Source organism: Thalassophryne amazonica, chromosome 3, assembly GCF_902500255.1.
Source record: "Thalassophryne amazonica chromosome 3, fThaAma1.1, whole genome shotgun sequence".
Taxonomy (NCBI): Eukaryota; Metazoa; Chordata; class Actinopteri; order Batrachoidiformes; family Batrachoididae; genus Thalassophryne; species Thalassophryne amazonica.
This window is the reverse complement of record NC_047105.1, coordinates 59,553,826-59,569,792: the sequence shown is the minus strand read 5'-3', so window position 1 is coordinate 59,569,792 and position 15,967 is coordinate 59,553,826. Positions and strand designations below refer to the sequence as shown.

Sequence of the window (15,967 nt, the reverse complement as noted above, 5' to 3'; positions counted from 1 at the left end):
ATTGTGTGGTGTTCAGCCACACAGTGAAGTCAACACACCACAGACGAACAGATTTCACACATGAACATTCCCAGGTCAGACAGGAAATCTCGCAAAATCTCTTGAGAATAAACGTGACTTCAGAGTAAACAAACGGAGATACTTTGTGGGCTATTTACAACAGAGGAAAAAAAAAATACAAAAAAGTGTTCTTTAAAAGGAGTGGAGACAGTGCGACCACCAGATTTTCTGATGAGCCATAACAGCGGTTTTGATTTTATTTTCTGCTCCATGCGTCCATCACCTTGCTTTCTGACTGACTACACGTCACATTTATCAGGCAGCTTGCTCGTTTGTGGTCAGAGGACAAAACACGCTGCGATATCGAGCCAAGACAATCCAACATGATTTGCGATCGGAGCGCCCCTGACGTCCTTCCGAGCAGATCAGAGCGCTCTTAACACACCACACACAGCAGAAATATCCAATAATCGTGTCATCACGATTGTCGGGGCGTCCTTAAGATTGTCGGAAGGGGAAGATCGGGTCAGATATCGGCCTAATTATCTTGCCGTGCGAGCCAGGCTTTAGTAATCAAGTTCATGTTTGACTTAACTGCAATAATGGCTCTGTTGATTTTTGGGGTGTCCATTGTCCTTTTTCTCAAAGGATGAGTTGTATAAAACCCAACAGATTATTCTGCTACCTTAATATATCAGAGCATAATATGTCTGCAAATTGAACTGGACACATCAATAACTGGAGATGGCGCACATAGCCTTCCATTTGCAGATCAAGAACTTGCTGCTGCTGTTTTGTGGAACTTGCAGAGTTTGCGGTAATTACTAGGAAGTAAAACTGTTTATTTCCCTTTCAGTGGTTTGAGAAGACAACATTCCACTGTTGGCATCAGTCTTCATCATCCGTTCAGGACTCCCAACCTCAGGATTATACTGAAAAATGTGAAATGTTCTCAACCTGTTGGCCTGGCCATAGGCAAGGAAGCGCTGTTGTCTATGTGGGTAAGGTAGGATACTTATAATGGGCGCTTAAATGTTCAAGACATTTTTCCCCTCACTGACTGGGACTTTGAAACTGCAACCTAGAAACATATTTGCTTCACTCTTGGATTCTGTGAAGTTCACCCTGAGGATGAAGCTGCTGCCTGTATGTGCAGAGCTCCGTGTGTCCTGATTACTGTATATGGCTGGCCTCGAACGTGACAAAAGGTCTGTAAGGACATAAATCATCCCGTGTGGATGCTGAATAGGAAATGTTTATTTTGGGCTGTGGAATGCACGCAAGTTGGAAGAAGCCAATTCCTGTTTTTGTCTTTTAAGAACTTTGCACAATTTTCTTGAACTGTACAAGCACAGTGGACATTTTTAATAAGTTATGGGGAAAACTGATGCTTTAAAAGGTTTTAGTGTCTGGTTTTAAAAGGACTGCACATCACTTGACAGAATTAGGAATTGTTAACTGGACTGACTGCTAATGCATTAAGAAACCTGGATATACCCATACGCAACTGTCAGTATTTATAACTGGTGCAAGTGTCAGTAACACACAGGTTTGCCGTAGGTCTGCTGTCACTTTGGGGTGGAGATACAGGTATTATTTCAATGGACTTGACATCTCCAGCATTGTATTTGAGGCTAAAATTTTTTTGTTACTTAACATATCCCTGTATCAGGGGCTTATGATGTGAATGCTGTAACTTAAGACATACCCCCCACACACACACTTTGCAGCCAAATTCTTTTGTACTTTAAATGTTACACTTTTCTGTAAGTTGCTGAGCATTCGTAAGTGCACGTACAATCACTTGTTTTAACAAACACTTAATGTCCCTGAGAGATTTCAAATGCACTTATTTCAGTCATCTAAATGAACACTGAAATGAAAAAGGCACGTGGTGTGTTCCGTACATATTCACCCAAGCATGCACTTAAAACAGTTTGTACTTTTATAGAAATAGTTTAAATTTGTTGCACTTTTTTTTTTTAAATCTCAAGAATAGTGTGGTTATTTACTTTACTCTTGATGTTGAGTACATTTTAAAAGTAGCCTCTGAAGGCCAGTTTAAAAAAAATAATGAACTGGAGAATTGAAAGAAAATGACATAACTACAAACAGACTGTGTTAAAGTGTAGTTTGTTTTTTGGGGGGTGGGGGGGATCATTTGAGTGATAAAATGACAATGTTCAGGATGTGGCAACATCCATCATGCAATGAATGTGATGGTGTTTAAATGCCAAAATACTGTGAGGAGATGATGCATTTTTTGTACAGTATTAAATATTTGCATGTGGGAAAATGTTTACTGTAACATCAATGTCTAAATATCAAAAGTAAAGTGGTGTTGATATGGGATACATGTTGCAGTGAACCGTGAGGTGCAGTTTGTGACGGGTCCCACTGTCATATTTATCTTGTCAGAACTGAAAGGTCAGTTTTCTGCATTTCTTTTCAATGATTAAATAAATAAAAATATCTCTGAATATCTCTTTCCTGTGCCTTAGTTCCTGCTGTCTCTAGTTTTTAACAATACAGAATGCACCTACCCACTAGGGATCTGTCTTTTCGATATTTCAGTGGATTAACTTTTCATCGGGATAAGTATCTGACATTGCGACAGACTGGCATCCTGTCCAGGGTGTACCCCAGTGGTTTAAAAATAAAAAAAGTGTCTGCATTTTTCTGTACAAACTCAAACATTTATTGTATGAATTTAAAAATGCTTAAAGTTTTATCTTTCCTGTGAATCACTGAACTAATATTTATTTGTATAAACACTTTCTGAGAACTGATTCACATGTGTTGCATGGAGTTGACCAACTTCTGGCCCCTGTGAACAGGTATTCCAGGATGATTGGACTACATTTTGCACAATTCCTTTGCATTTCTTGGTTTTGCTTCAAACAGCATTTTTGATGTCACCCCACATGTTTTCTGTTGGGTTAAGGTCCCGGGATTGGGCTGGTCACTCTATAATGTTAACCTTGTTGGTCTGGAACCAATGCTGTTTGCTTCCTGGAGTGTTTGGGGTTGCTGTCTTGTTGAAACACCCATTTCAAGGGCATTTCCTCTTCAAGCATTTTGATGTATTCAAATTGATCTATGATCCCTGGTGGTAGTAGGCCCGAGAGGCCTCATGTCGGGGTCTTCTAATTGTTACAGTACTCACAGGTAACTTTAGGCCTTTGATTAGCCTGGAGTTGATCACTGGCTGAGTCTTTGCCATTCTGGCTATTCTTTGATTCATTTAAATGGTGGTTTTCAGTTTTCTTCCACGCCTTTCTGGTATTGGTTGCCATTGTAAAGCATTTGAGACATTTTAGCTGAACAGCCTCTCATTTTCTGTACTATGACAAAAAAAGTTGATTGGAGAGGGGAAGACAAAGTACGCCGTTCTTAAACAATGTCTGGAACAACCTGTTTTACTCAGATTTTCAGAGAAATGCACTACAACCAGCATGTACAACATTTGCTACCTTTCCTTAAATAAGGGCCACCTGTAAAGGTGTAATAAGGGACACAAAGAAAAATGCACACCCTTTTTTTTTTTTTTTTAACAGCCTTAACATTCCTTTTTCTTCACTTTCTGTAAAATAATATCAAACTTGATAAATTCTTCATATTTTGACTTGAAAGTGTGTGTGTAAATAAAAGCTCCTTTGAGCTTTAGTCGTTTTTTTAAACACTTATTTTGAACACAACTGTAACTGAAGGAAGCATTTTGGTTCTACTGTCCTGATATTTTTGTTTTGAGTATGTAAAGTGCCTTGCAAAAGTACTAGGCTCCTTTTGTATTTCTCACATTTTAATTTATGCAATTTCAAATACAAAAAGTAAATCGGGCTTTTTCAGTATAAAAATTTCTAAAATTATCTTCTGATTATACCAAAGGGGGCCATGCAACTCATCATTTCGGCTTTTATATTTGTAATTTATATCAAGTTGTAGAGATTTGCTTTGAATAAGCTAATTATAGAAATTTTTATATTGAGAAGCCTGATTTACTTTTTGTATTTGAAATGGCATAAACAAATTAAAATGTGTGAAATACCAATGGTTAGAATGTTTGCAAGCCACTGTATGCTATGCACTCGGTGCAGAACTTCAATTTATACCTGACCATATCCAAACATTTGTCTGTGTGAATCACACTCACTTTTTTATTCTCTCCTCTCAACATGAGCTCCCTGCACAAGAAGCAATTTATTTATTTTAGCAATCCCGTTACATCTTGATTGGATTTCTCTCGAGCTCTTTAAGGCCTTCTGGCTGAGCTTCTAATACCAGCTTTGAATTAAGCAGCTCTTGTGCTTGTTTCCCTGAAGATGCACAGTAACATTTAATATACAAAATGGTTAAATGGAAATGTAACATTAAAAAGTGGCATATTAACAGAAAATGTGACTTAAAAGCTCTATAGGTTGAATGAAAAAATAAAATCATGCATGTCTGTCTCTGTTCCCCATAAGAGGCTGCAGCTCTGCTTGTGATGCCATTACTGAGCTTCCTCTCCTGTTCTTTTGACCTCTAGCCTGACATTTGGTATTTGCCCATCACCAGATGATTCAAAACAGATGTAGGCATTAGGGTGAAGCAATCCTTGCTCTTCTCACTGCAAAGTATGGAATCAAATAGTTAGGGAAGACAAAAGCCCAGTATTTTAATTTGGCTCAGTCAAACGACAAAGTTCCACTTACTGAACTGTTTGGAATGCAATTTTTCATTTTCTTTTTTTAAATTTATTTATTCATTTATTTTTTTGCAGAATTAAGTCATCCACTGCCACCCCAATGCTGAGGGTGAACACAGGTACCAGTGACATTACAATTGTAACGGCAGCAACCTACAAACCTGCAGATTTTGACAGTCATGTTTTTGGGGGGTTAGGATGAACAGAAAAAAAAACTATCTGGGCTCCTGCTGGTTAATGAGCTGCAGATCTGCAGGTGGACAGTGTGTGACGTCTGTGGTTTGTGAGATAGGTGACTGACTGCAACAAAGTACCGTATCTTTCCATTTGCAATAAGCACAAAACTAAGTCTTTAATCTTTTTTTTTTTTTAATGCTACCTGTTTATAGGGAGTGTCATTGCTACAATCTTTAATACCTGCTGAAAAAGTGTGTAATATGCCCTGTTTAAAACTGAAGTATTTTACAATTTGGGCTCCGTCCTCTCTGCTTCCCCCTCTGTGGCACTTTTGGCTGAAGTAGTTGCTATTTGAGATTTTAATTACTTCCACCAAAACTCTGTTGTCTGCTAGCAGAATTACTGAATAGTCACAAAATGTGGTCAAAAATGGGATTATTTCTGGTATAGATGGCATAAAATGATGCCTGGACACCACACCTATAGTTTATTAGATAGCAATTTTATGGACCTGACAGTTAATCAGCTGTGTGTGGAGCCCCAACATGCAGCACAGTTTGTCCTCTCAACAGGGTTGGAGATCTGGTGTTTCTGGAGCTTGCATGCTTGAAACTTTTAAGACCAGCTTAGTTTTAAGTTGCCCTACATCAGCTCATGAAATTTCTGCCCCAATCAGGTTTAAGTAATGTTATTGTCAAATAGTGCAATAACTCTGCAACAAAGTAGTAGACTATGTATATTTTCAAGGCTGGGCAGCTGATTGCTAAAGCATGTATCGCATAGAAACAACATATCTGGTTTTATTTTATTCACTGAACACTAGTGGAAACGGTCAGTGGTTTTATAATGCCATGTCCCAAGTGTCATGGTCGTTCACATAAGCACATCCTACTTTGGCCAGGAAATGGCTGAGTGTATTTTAAAAACAAACAAAAACCCTAACTTCAGAGGCCTTGCATGAGTTGATTTTGCTCGAGCATGTTTATTTGTCCCTATTTAGCTTTGACATTTTAATATTGTTTTGGTAATCGGGTACTTTAAAATTCTTTTTAGAATCTGAAATGTTGAATGTCTGCTATAATCATTGGAGTACTGTTTAACTATATTTGCAAATACCCACTTTTCCCTGATGCCTTAATGTGTCAGAAGTACAACCCCTGGCAAAAATTATGGAATCACCGGCCTCGGCGGATGTTCATTCAGTTGTTTAATTTTGTAGAAAAAAAGCAGATCACAGGCATGACACAAAACTAAAGTCATTTCAAATGGCAACTTTCTGGCTTTAAGAAACACTATAAGAAATCAGGAAAAAAGAAATTGTGGCAGTCAGTAACGGTTACTTTTTTAGACCAAGTAGAGGGGAAAAAATATGGAATCACTCAATTCTGAAGAAAAAATTATGGAATCATGAAAAACAAAAGAACACTCCAACACATCACTAGTATTTTGTTGCACCACCTCTGGCTTTTATAACAGCTTGCAGTCTCTGAGGCATGGACTTAATCAGTGACAAACCAGTACTCTTCATCAATCTGGCTCCAACTTTCTCTGATTGCTGTTGCCAGATCAGCTTTGCAGGTTTGAGCCTTGTCATGGACCATTTTCTTCAACTTCCACCAAATATTTTCAATTGGATTAAGATCCGGACTATTTGCAGGCCATGACATTGACCCTATGTGTCTTTTTGCAAGGAATGTTTTCACAGTTTTTGCTCTATGGCAAGATGCATTATCATCTTGAAAAATGATTTCATCATCCCCAAACATCCTTTCAATTGATGGGATAAGAAAAGTGTCCAAAACATCAACGTAAACTTGTGCATTTATTGATGATGTAATGACAGCCATCTCCCTAGTGCCTTTACCTGACATGCAGCCCCATATCATCAATGACTGAGGAAATTTACATGTTCTCTTCAGGCAGTCATCTTTATAAATCTCATTGGAACGGCACCATACAAAAGTTCCAACATAATCACCTTGGCCAATGCAGATTCGAGATTCATCACTGAATATGACTTTCATCCAGTCATCCACAGTCCACGATTGCTTTTCCTTATCCCATTGTAACCTTGTTTTTTTCTGTTTAGGTGTTAATGATGGCTTTCGTTTAGCTTTTCTGTATGTAAATCCCATTTCCTTTAGGCGGTTTCTTACAGTTCGGTCACAGACGTTGACTCCAGTTTCCTCCCATTCGTTCCTCATTTGTTTTGTTGTGCATTTTCGATTTTTGAGACATATTGCTTGCTAAGTTTTCTGTCTTGACGCTTTGATGTCTTCCTTGGTCTACCAGTATGTTTGCCTTTAACAACCTTCCCATTTTGTATGTATTTGGTCCAGAGTTTAGACACAGCTGACTGTGAACAACCAACATTTTTTGCAACATTGCGTGATGCACAAGTTTACATTGATATTTTGGACACTTTTCTTATCCCATCAATTGAAAGTATGTTTGGGGATGATGAAATCATTTTTCAAGATGATAATGCATCTTGCCATAGAGCAAAAACTGTGAAAACATTCCTTGCAAAAAGACACATAGGGTCAATGTCATGGCCTGCAAATAGTCCGGATCTTAATCCAATTGAAAATCTTTGGAAGTTGAAGAAAATGGTCCATGACAAGGCTCCAACCTGCAAAGGTGATCTGGCAACAGCAATCAGAGAAAGTTGGAGCCAGGTTGATGAAGAGTACTGTTTGTCACTCATTAAGTCCATGCCTCAGAGACTGCAAGCTGTTATAAAAGCCAGAGATGGTGCAACAAAATAATAGTGATGTGTTGGAGCGTTCTTTTGTTTTTCATGATTCCATAATTTTTTCCTCAGAATTGAGTAAGTCCATATTTTTTTCCCTCTGCTTGGTCTAAAAAAAAAAGTAACTGTTACTGACTGCCACAATTTTTTTTCCTGATTTCTTATAGTGTTTCTTAAAGCCAGAAAGTTGCCATTTGAAATGATTTTAGTTTTGTGTCATGTCTGTGATCTGCTTGTTGTCTACAAAATTAAACTGAATGAACATCCTCCGAGGCCGGTGATTCCATAATTATTGCCAGGGGTTTGTCAGATCCCGCTTTATATAAGACCAGCTCTCCGTCTCTGGGGTCCGACCTTCGTGTCTCCGTGGGTATTACCCGGCGGGGCTGCACAAAGGCTGTTTAAGCTGGTGGCGAGGAGATTCGTCTAGCCGCTCACTGCCTCCATCCGGACGTCCACCCCGCTGACGCTGATCTCGCACCCCGGTCGAATAGCCTCCTTCTGGAACCAGGATACGAGCCGGCCACGCCCGTTAACAGCAGCTCTCCTCTTATGGATCAGGGCTCTTGGAATGTTGCTAGATTTTAAATTTAGTGACTCGTACAGCGAGTCCCCAGGATGCGTTAACTGATGTCCCGATTGTCAGTAAATCTGTTGCGCAAGTTTCCTGTTTTTCTGTTTAACACATCTTTTCCGAGAATTCATTCTTTCTAAATCATGTAATATTAATCACATTTAATCATATTCAATCATTTCATTTCAATTCTTTTTCACATAAAAACATTTCATATGATCATATACAACATTTTCATTATTATTTATTTCATATCTTACTACTTCTTAATGTTCTAAACAGTTGTTTTTCTCCTCAGCCCTTCTGGCCTCGCTTGTGACATCATTAACTTCTTCTTTTTTCACCTCTGCACAAAAACAGCTTTTCTCATTTCCTCTTTTTAACAGCCAGAAAAACAACTCATATAATCATTCATTTTACTTATTTGTAACATACATTTTCTAATCAACTCTTACTGTTATTTCATTAATAGTTCATTTGATCATACTTTGTCATTTTAAAATCATTTTAGACATATTCCATCGTCTTCACCACTGAGTTCATTCCGTGGGCCTCTCCATCTGCAATGGAAAAGTCCGGTATGACCTCAGTCACTCCAGGAAAGTACCAAACACTGTTCAGTTTATTCCAACAACGTGTGTATTAATCCAATGGCACGTGTTATATTCCAAGATGAAAACAAGCTGAAAGCAAGCTTAAAGTCATCTTTCTTGACAGGTTGTACATTAATGCATTTCCTTCCAAGCACACCAAGGAGGAAAAACAAGGCAGAGACATTTTCTAATATATTTTATTGGTTACAAATACTTAAACATACAATATGTGGTATTTACCATCATTAATATTGAGGTTGCAGATTGTATTGCAACATCACTGGTCATAATTCTTTCCCTTTAGATTTTCACTTTGGATTCATACTCCTTTCCCTTCTTTTATATGCAATATCTATGATCCTCCATTTCACAAAAATGAGTATTGGTTTACATCAGCAAGTAGTAAACTGTGTATATGGGAGCAACAACTAATAGTTTTTTTCTTGACTGCACAGAAAAAAAAAGCAAAGGGGGATGGATGTAGGAACATCCCGTTTGGACTACTGTATCAACGTAGGTGCCTCCATTTGTTGTTGAAGGACATGACTGAACAGATGGTTATGAATGCCATATTCCATTTTTGCGAATACCTACAGTGCATCCATAAAGTATCTCACCCTCAACTACCCCAGCCTCCGCACTGCCACTCCTTTGCCCCTCCGGGAGGCAGCGCACCTCAGCTGCTGCAGCTTTCTGTTTCCCTCCAAGCTTGCGGCTGCACGGGATACTGCTGCGGCCACCCCACACTCACATTGCCTCAGTTTGGATGACGGACTGTCTTAAAGTTTAGTGTACATAAACAATCAAATGTATATGTATGGTTGTTTTAATTCTGATGTGTGCCATTATTACGTTCAACTAGTAATAGTTGTGGATTAATTGCTGTATTTTTGTCTGAGGTGATTAGGTGTGAAGATAATTTCATTGCACTTGTAACTTTGTTGCACTTGTAATGACAGTAAAATCATTAGTTTTATTTTTCTTTTATGTTTAAAATAAATCTTCAAATCAAAATCTATCTATTCACAACGCTTCACTTTTTCCACATTTTATGTTATAGCTGTTTTCCAAAATGGAGTAATTCATTTTTTCCCCTCAAAATTCTCCTCACAACATCCCATAACATTTTTATTTTTGCAATTTAGTAAAAATTAAAACCTAAGAAATCACATGTACATGAGTATTCACACCCTTTGTTCAATACTTTGTTGATGCACCTTTGGCAGCAATTACTAAGTCTTCTTGAATATGTTGCCACAAGCTTGGTGCACTTAGTTGTATGCAAACGTTTGGGCACCCCTGATAATTTTTGATGATTTTCCTTTATGAATCATTGGTTGTCTGGATCAGAAATTTCAGTTAAATATATAACATGAACACTGATATTTGAGAAGTGAAATTAAGTTTCTAGTATTTACAGAAAGTGTGCAATGATTAAACAAAATTGGGCAGGTGCATAAATTTGGGCACCCTTGTCCTTTTATTGATTTGAATACATTTAGCACTAATTACTGGAAAACAAAATTGGTTTGGTAAGCTCCTTGACTCTTGACCTCCTTACACAGGTTAATCCAATCATGAGAAAGGGTATTTAAGGTGGCTATTTGCAAATGTTTCCCCTCTTTGCATCTCTTCTAATGAGTGGCAACATGGGAGCCTCTAAAGCCCCTTTCACACTGGCGTATTCATAGAGCTGCTTATTGTGGCGTATCGTCTACGCTGAGTTGAGCAGCTCTCCGCCCACTTTTAGCAGCTCTACGTCGAGTTTTTGCTCTCTGCACAGCAGTATGTTGAGGGCTATGCGTGTAGGACGGAAGAAATTAAACACGTTTAATTTTCTTCCACGTAGAGCGCTGGACACAGTTTTAAGCAGGTCTGCGCAGCACAGCGTTACTGCATGCAAGACTGCAACACTGCTCCTGTACACAACGAAAAACATCCAGAGGACTCAGCTGGAGAACATGAGAACATGATCACAGCCCACAGCGCTTATGTGTGCTCAGAACAGGGACTTGAATCTCAACTCAGAAATCCAGAAACAGCAGCTCTCCCTCTCTCCTCTCATCAAACAATAAGCGCTGTGACTCTTTAAAATAAAAGCGCCGTCGCTGCATGTCGGTGGGATCATTAAATCAAATCAATTTTATTTACATAGTGCCAAATCACAACAGTTGCCCCAAGGTGCTCTATATTGCAAGGCAAAAGCCATACAATAATTACAGAAAATCAAAATCATCATTAGATGCCTTGATCGATCAGGTCTGATCAAATCGGACCTGATCGGAGCAACCAGAGCTTTAAAAGTTTAACGAGTCACAGCGCTTCATTCACAGCAGCCTTTACCACAGCCAGACTCGGCAGCATCTGTAGACAATGAAAATGATCCACCAAGACAAAAAATAATAACTAGGACTGCAAGCAGTCATATACGGGCCCTCGTTCCGCGCAACCGCCTACCCAGGCCACTGGGTGCCCTTGTGACCACATGTGGGCATGTGCATGCAGGGGCAACCACTCATCACACAGTTAAAATTTTAAACAAATCACACAATGCATCAAGGAGTTATGACATGTTGATTGTTCATCCACTAGGGGGCGCTCGGTGTACAAACAGAGGGGCTGGGTGTGTTCAGGAGCCAACCATCATGTGAAGTTTCAAGTCAATCAGGCAAAGCATGAAGGAGTTATGACTTGATGTTCCATGGCAAAGGGTCAAAATGGCAGCACCATAGCGGCCACACCCTTCAACATAGAGAAAAGCTTTCGATAACTTTTGGTCAGTACCATCTTTGGATGCTATCAAAGAAATTTGAAGTGCGTAGGAGGTTGTCATGCTTGACCTGTGTATCAATTTTCATGATATGACAAAATTAAAGCTGTCAAAAGGAAGAACGTAATTTCATGGCGAAGGGGCGATATTCGGTACGCCACCACACAGAAGCCATCACTCGTAAGTTCACGGCGATCATCGCCAACTTGTTCAGCATGTTTTAGAAGTGGAAGGAAGTTGATGGTGTAAAGTATGTGACATCAGTACCTGTTTAAGTATAATGTTCCATGGCGAAGGGTCAAAATGGCGGCGCTATAGCGGCCACACCCTTCGACATAAAGAAAAGCTTTCAATAACTTTTGGTCAGTATCGTCTGTGGGTGATGTGGAAGAAATTTGAAGTGCATTGGACAAAATCCCTAGGAGGAGTTCGTTCAAGTACAACGTGGAAATCACGCCAAAATGAGAAGAAAATTCAAAATGTCTGACTTCCTGTTTGGAGTAGACCCATGGTGCAAGAGACTTTTTTGTACGTCTATGCAAGTCACACATGTGTACCAATTTTCATCTCCCTACTCCCAAAAAACCCCTATGTGAAGGGGTTTTTGAATGTTTCAAGGGGGCGCTATTGAGGCATTTTGCCCCACCCATGGGCGACGCCCCTATGAATTGTAAGAGGTTGTCGTGCTCGACCTGTGTATCAATTTTCATGATGATGTGACAAAATTAAAGTCGTCAAAAGGAAGAATGTAATTTCATGGTGAATGGGCAATATTCAGTACGCCGCCACACGGACGCCATTACTCGTAACTTCACGGCGTTCATCGCCTACATTCACCAATTTATTCTGCATGTTTTAAAAGTGGAATGAAGTTGATTGGGTTAAGTATGTGACATCAGGACCTCTTAAAATAAAAATAGGACATTTCCCACCACCACCGGGGGGCGCTATGGCGCAGGTGGGAACTTAAGATATGTAGACATTCAGGGCGGAGTGAAATGGCGTGCTCCGAAAAGCTCGCCAAAGTTTGACGACCCCTAGCAGCCACGCCTTTTGACTTAATTAGAATCTTTTGATAACTTTTGATCACCATTGTGTTGTGATGATTTTGACCAAATTTGAAGTCGATCAGATGAAATCCCTAGGACGGGTTCGTTCAAATGTAAGTAGTGGAAATGGCCAAAAATGGCAAAAATTTGCTCAAAATCAAAACTTAAAATCAAAATGGCCGACTTCCTGTCGATATTTCACCATGACAGTAAGAGACTTTTTCATGCGTCCTGGCATGGTAAATATGTGTACCGAATTTCGTGAGGCTACGACGAAAAAAGCCCAATGCTGAGGGGTTTTTGAAAATTTCTAGGGGGCGCTATTTCGCGATTTTTCTGCGACCATGTGCGAGGCCCCCAAAATATCGAATTTCGGATCTGGCCGGACGACTTTGGAAAGTTTGGTGAGTTTTTGAGCATGGGAAGAGGCCGAAATTTCGATTTCAAGAGTGAGAATAATAATAATAATAATTAATAATAATAAACAGCGCAATTACAATAGGGTCCTCGTAGGACGTTGCCTACTCGGGCCCTAAAAATGATAATGATAAATGACTGTTTCTGACGTGCACCACACTGTGCAGTAAAGAACAGAGCGCACTTCCACAGAGGCAGAAAATAGCAGCTTTGGCTACATAGGTGGCAGTAATTCAACTGTAAATCCTCATGATAAAGTCCACTGTTTTCCAAGCGCAATGATGTGTTCTGCACAGCCGGCAGGGGGGAACTGGTTTTAAATAGTGGCAACACGCGACTGTGTGCACACATTAAAAAGCGAACACAGCTGCAAGCAGATCTACAAACACGGAAAAAGGCTGAGTACGCATGCATTTCGGGCGTACTTAAATGAAACACAACGCTGCAATACGCAGCTCTGTGAATATGCCAATGTGAAAGGGGCTTAAACAATTCTTAAATGACCTGAAAACAAAGATTGTTCAACATCATGGTTTATGGGAAAGATACAAAAAGCTATCTCAGAGATTTCAGCTGTCAGTTTATACTGTGAGGAACATAGTGAGGAAATGGAAGACCACAGGCACAGTACTAGTTAAGGCCCGAAGTGACAGGCCAAGAAAAATCTCATAAGCTGAAGCAAAGGATGGTGAGAACAGTCATAGTCAACCCACAGACCTGCTCCAAAGACCTACAACATGATCTTGCTGCAGATAGTGTCTCTGTGCATCGTTAAACTATACTGCGCACTTTGCACAAAGGCATGCTGTATGATGCTGTAATGCAGAGGAAGTATTTTCTGCATAAAAGCCACAAAAAGTGTCACTTGAGGTATGCTAAAGCACATTTGGACAAGCCTGCTTCATTTTGGAATAAGGTGCTGTGGACTGATGAAACTAAAATTGAGTTATTTGGACATAAGGGGCGGTATGCATGGCTGAAAACGAACACAGCATCCTCTCATTGGAAGCTATAGAAAGCGTTTATAGGCTGTTATTTCTGCAAAAGGATCTATTAAATATTGATGTGCGTTTTATGTTGAGGTGCCCAAATTTATGCACCTGCCTAATTTTTTTTAATGAATTATTGCACACTTTCTGTAAATCCTATAAACTTAATTTCACTTCTCAAATATCAGTTTGTCTGCTATATGATATCATGAAAAAGTTAAGTATTTGTGTCAGTTATTTCAGAAAGTGAAAATTTTATATATTCCAGAGTCAATATAATTGTTGCCTATTCAATTAATTTCATTTATATAGTGCCAAATCACAATAAAACTGCCTCAAGGCAGTTCATACAACTTTAACAGTTCATCTAACTTTACCAACCCCCAGAGCAAGCACACAGGTGACAGTAGTAAGGAAAAACTCCTAATGTTTTGAGGAAGAAACCTCAAGCAGACCAGACTCAAAGGGGTGACATGCTGCTTGGGCCATGGTACCAACACAATTGACAATACAAATATACAGGAAATTTTAGGAGTCCATGTTGGTGTACAGGATGGGAGACTTGCAGAAGATGACACCACTCCCACTTCTGGAGGGAGCCGCACCTCAAACAGAGAAAAAAACAAAACAATCAGGCATCAGAAAGACAACAATTACGGTATCATTTGTCAGCATTAAGCAACAAGAAATACTAAAGTCATCGCCGTCCACAAGCAGTAAGTTTCAATAAAAGACCAAGACTTTAGATAAAGTTGAGGCCGCAACCCGCTCCATTTACCAATAAAATGAATTTAAAAGTGTAAAAAGCGTAGTACCATACTTTGCCAGTATGCTAGCCATACGATAGGGAAAATAAGTGCGTCTTAAGTCTGGACTTGAAAGTCTACAGAATCGGACTGTTTTATTGATGCAGGAAGATCATTCCACAGAACAGGGGTATGATAACGGAAAGCTCTGTGACCCGCAGACTTTTTATTCACCCTAGGGACACTAAGTAGTCCTGCACCCTGAGAACGCAGAGCCCGGGCCGGTACATAGGTTAATAGCAGAACCTTAACATCTGATCTCACAGAGACAGGAAGCCAGTGAAGCGACATCAAAATGGGTGTAATGTGGTAAAACCTTCTGCTTCCTGTCAAAAGTCTGGCAGCATCTCTAATGTTGAGGTCAAAGGACAACGTAGGACTACAGCTCCAATAATAGAAAAAAAATCTCCATCAGGCTTGTCAGCAGGTGGAAGTACAGTAGTGTTCAGAATAACAGTAGTGCTGTTGGGAAAGTGTAGGAACACGGACCCACAACAGGGGGCGCAAATGAACGGACAATGGAGGAATCAAATAACACTGTTTTTACTGTTGTGAAAAAAGGCACAACAAATACAACCGATTACATATGGAGATTGGAGTCTAATTACAACGGTGTCGTGTGGGCAGGCTCGACGATAGGAGACGTCTGTCCAAGTCGAACCGGAACCAACCCGATTTCCTCTGCCACCGAACCCCGGGAATACTGGAGCCGCCAAGTCCCGAATTCCCAGGTGGCCACTGCCTCCGCTCGTCGGATCCGGTACTGCTGGCAGGAAACAGAAACAGTCAGGTGTGGATGCGGCTGCACCCAGCAACACGGAGGGTGGAGAGTCCACCTCCACCTCTCGTCAACAACAATCAAGAAATGTAGGACGGTGAGTACTTATCCACACGCTGTCTGATAGTCAGCTGTCCTACAGATAATCACAAGAGCACAATTAAAGTCACACGTATGTGTAGGCTGAGTTGGTTACCTCTTTGGTAAGGCGATATCTCGGCAAATGAGGTGGAGATGCCGTCCTGCTGATATACCTCCTTATTGATTGGGATCAGCTGTCTCCAGTGATGGATGACAGCTGTCTTCCTGGCTGCTCCCGTAAGGCGGCAGCGCCCTCTGGTGCCTGGAGCCCGCACTCCAGGCAGGGCGCCCTCT

At 40.1% G+C, this 15,967-nt stretch overlaps 1 protein-coding gene across 1 annotated transcript in view; it reads left to right on the top strand.

Annotated features, from left to right (window-relative positions):
* The window catches only part of tgfa (transforming growth factor, alpha), a 79,184-nt gene extending 76,713 nt beyond the window's left edge, over positions 1 to 2,471 (top strand). Inside the window, exon 7 of the mRNA XM_034166425.1 lies at positions 857 to 2,471. Within this exon, the coding sequence (XP_034022316.1) occupies positions 857 to 864 (8 nt within the window). The 3' untranslated portion in view covers positions 865 to 2,471. The remainder of the gene's footprint in view (positions 1 to 856) is intronic.
* The last annotated feature ends 13,496 nt before the right edge of the window (positions 2,472 to 15,967 follow it).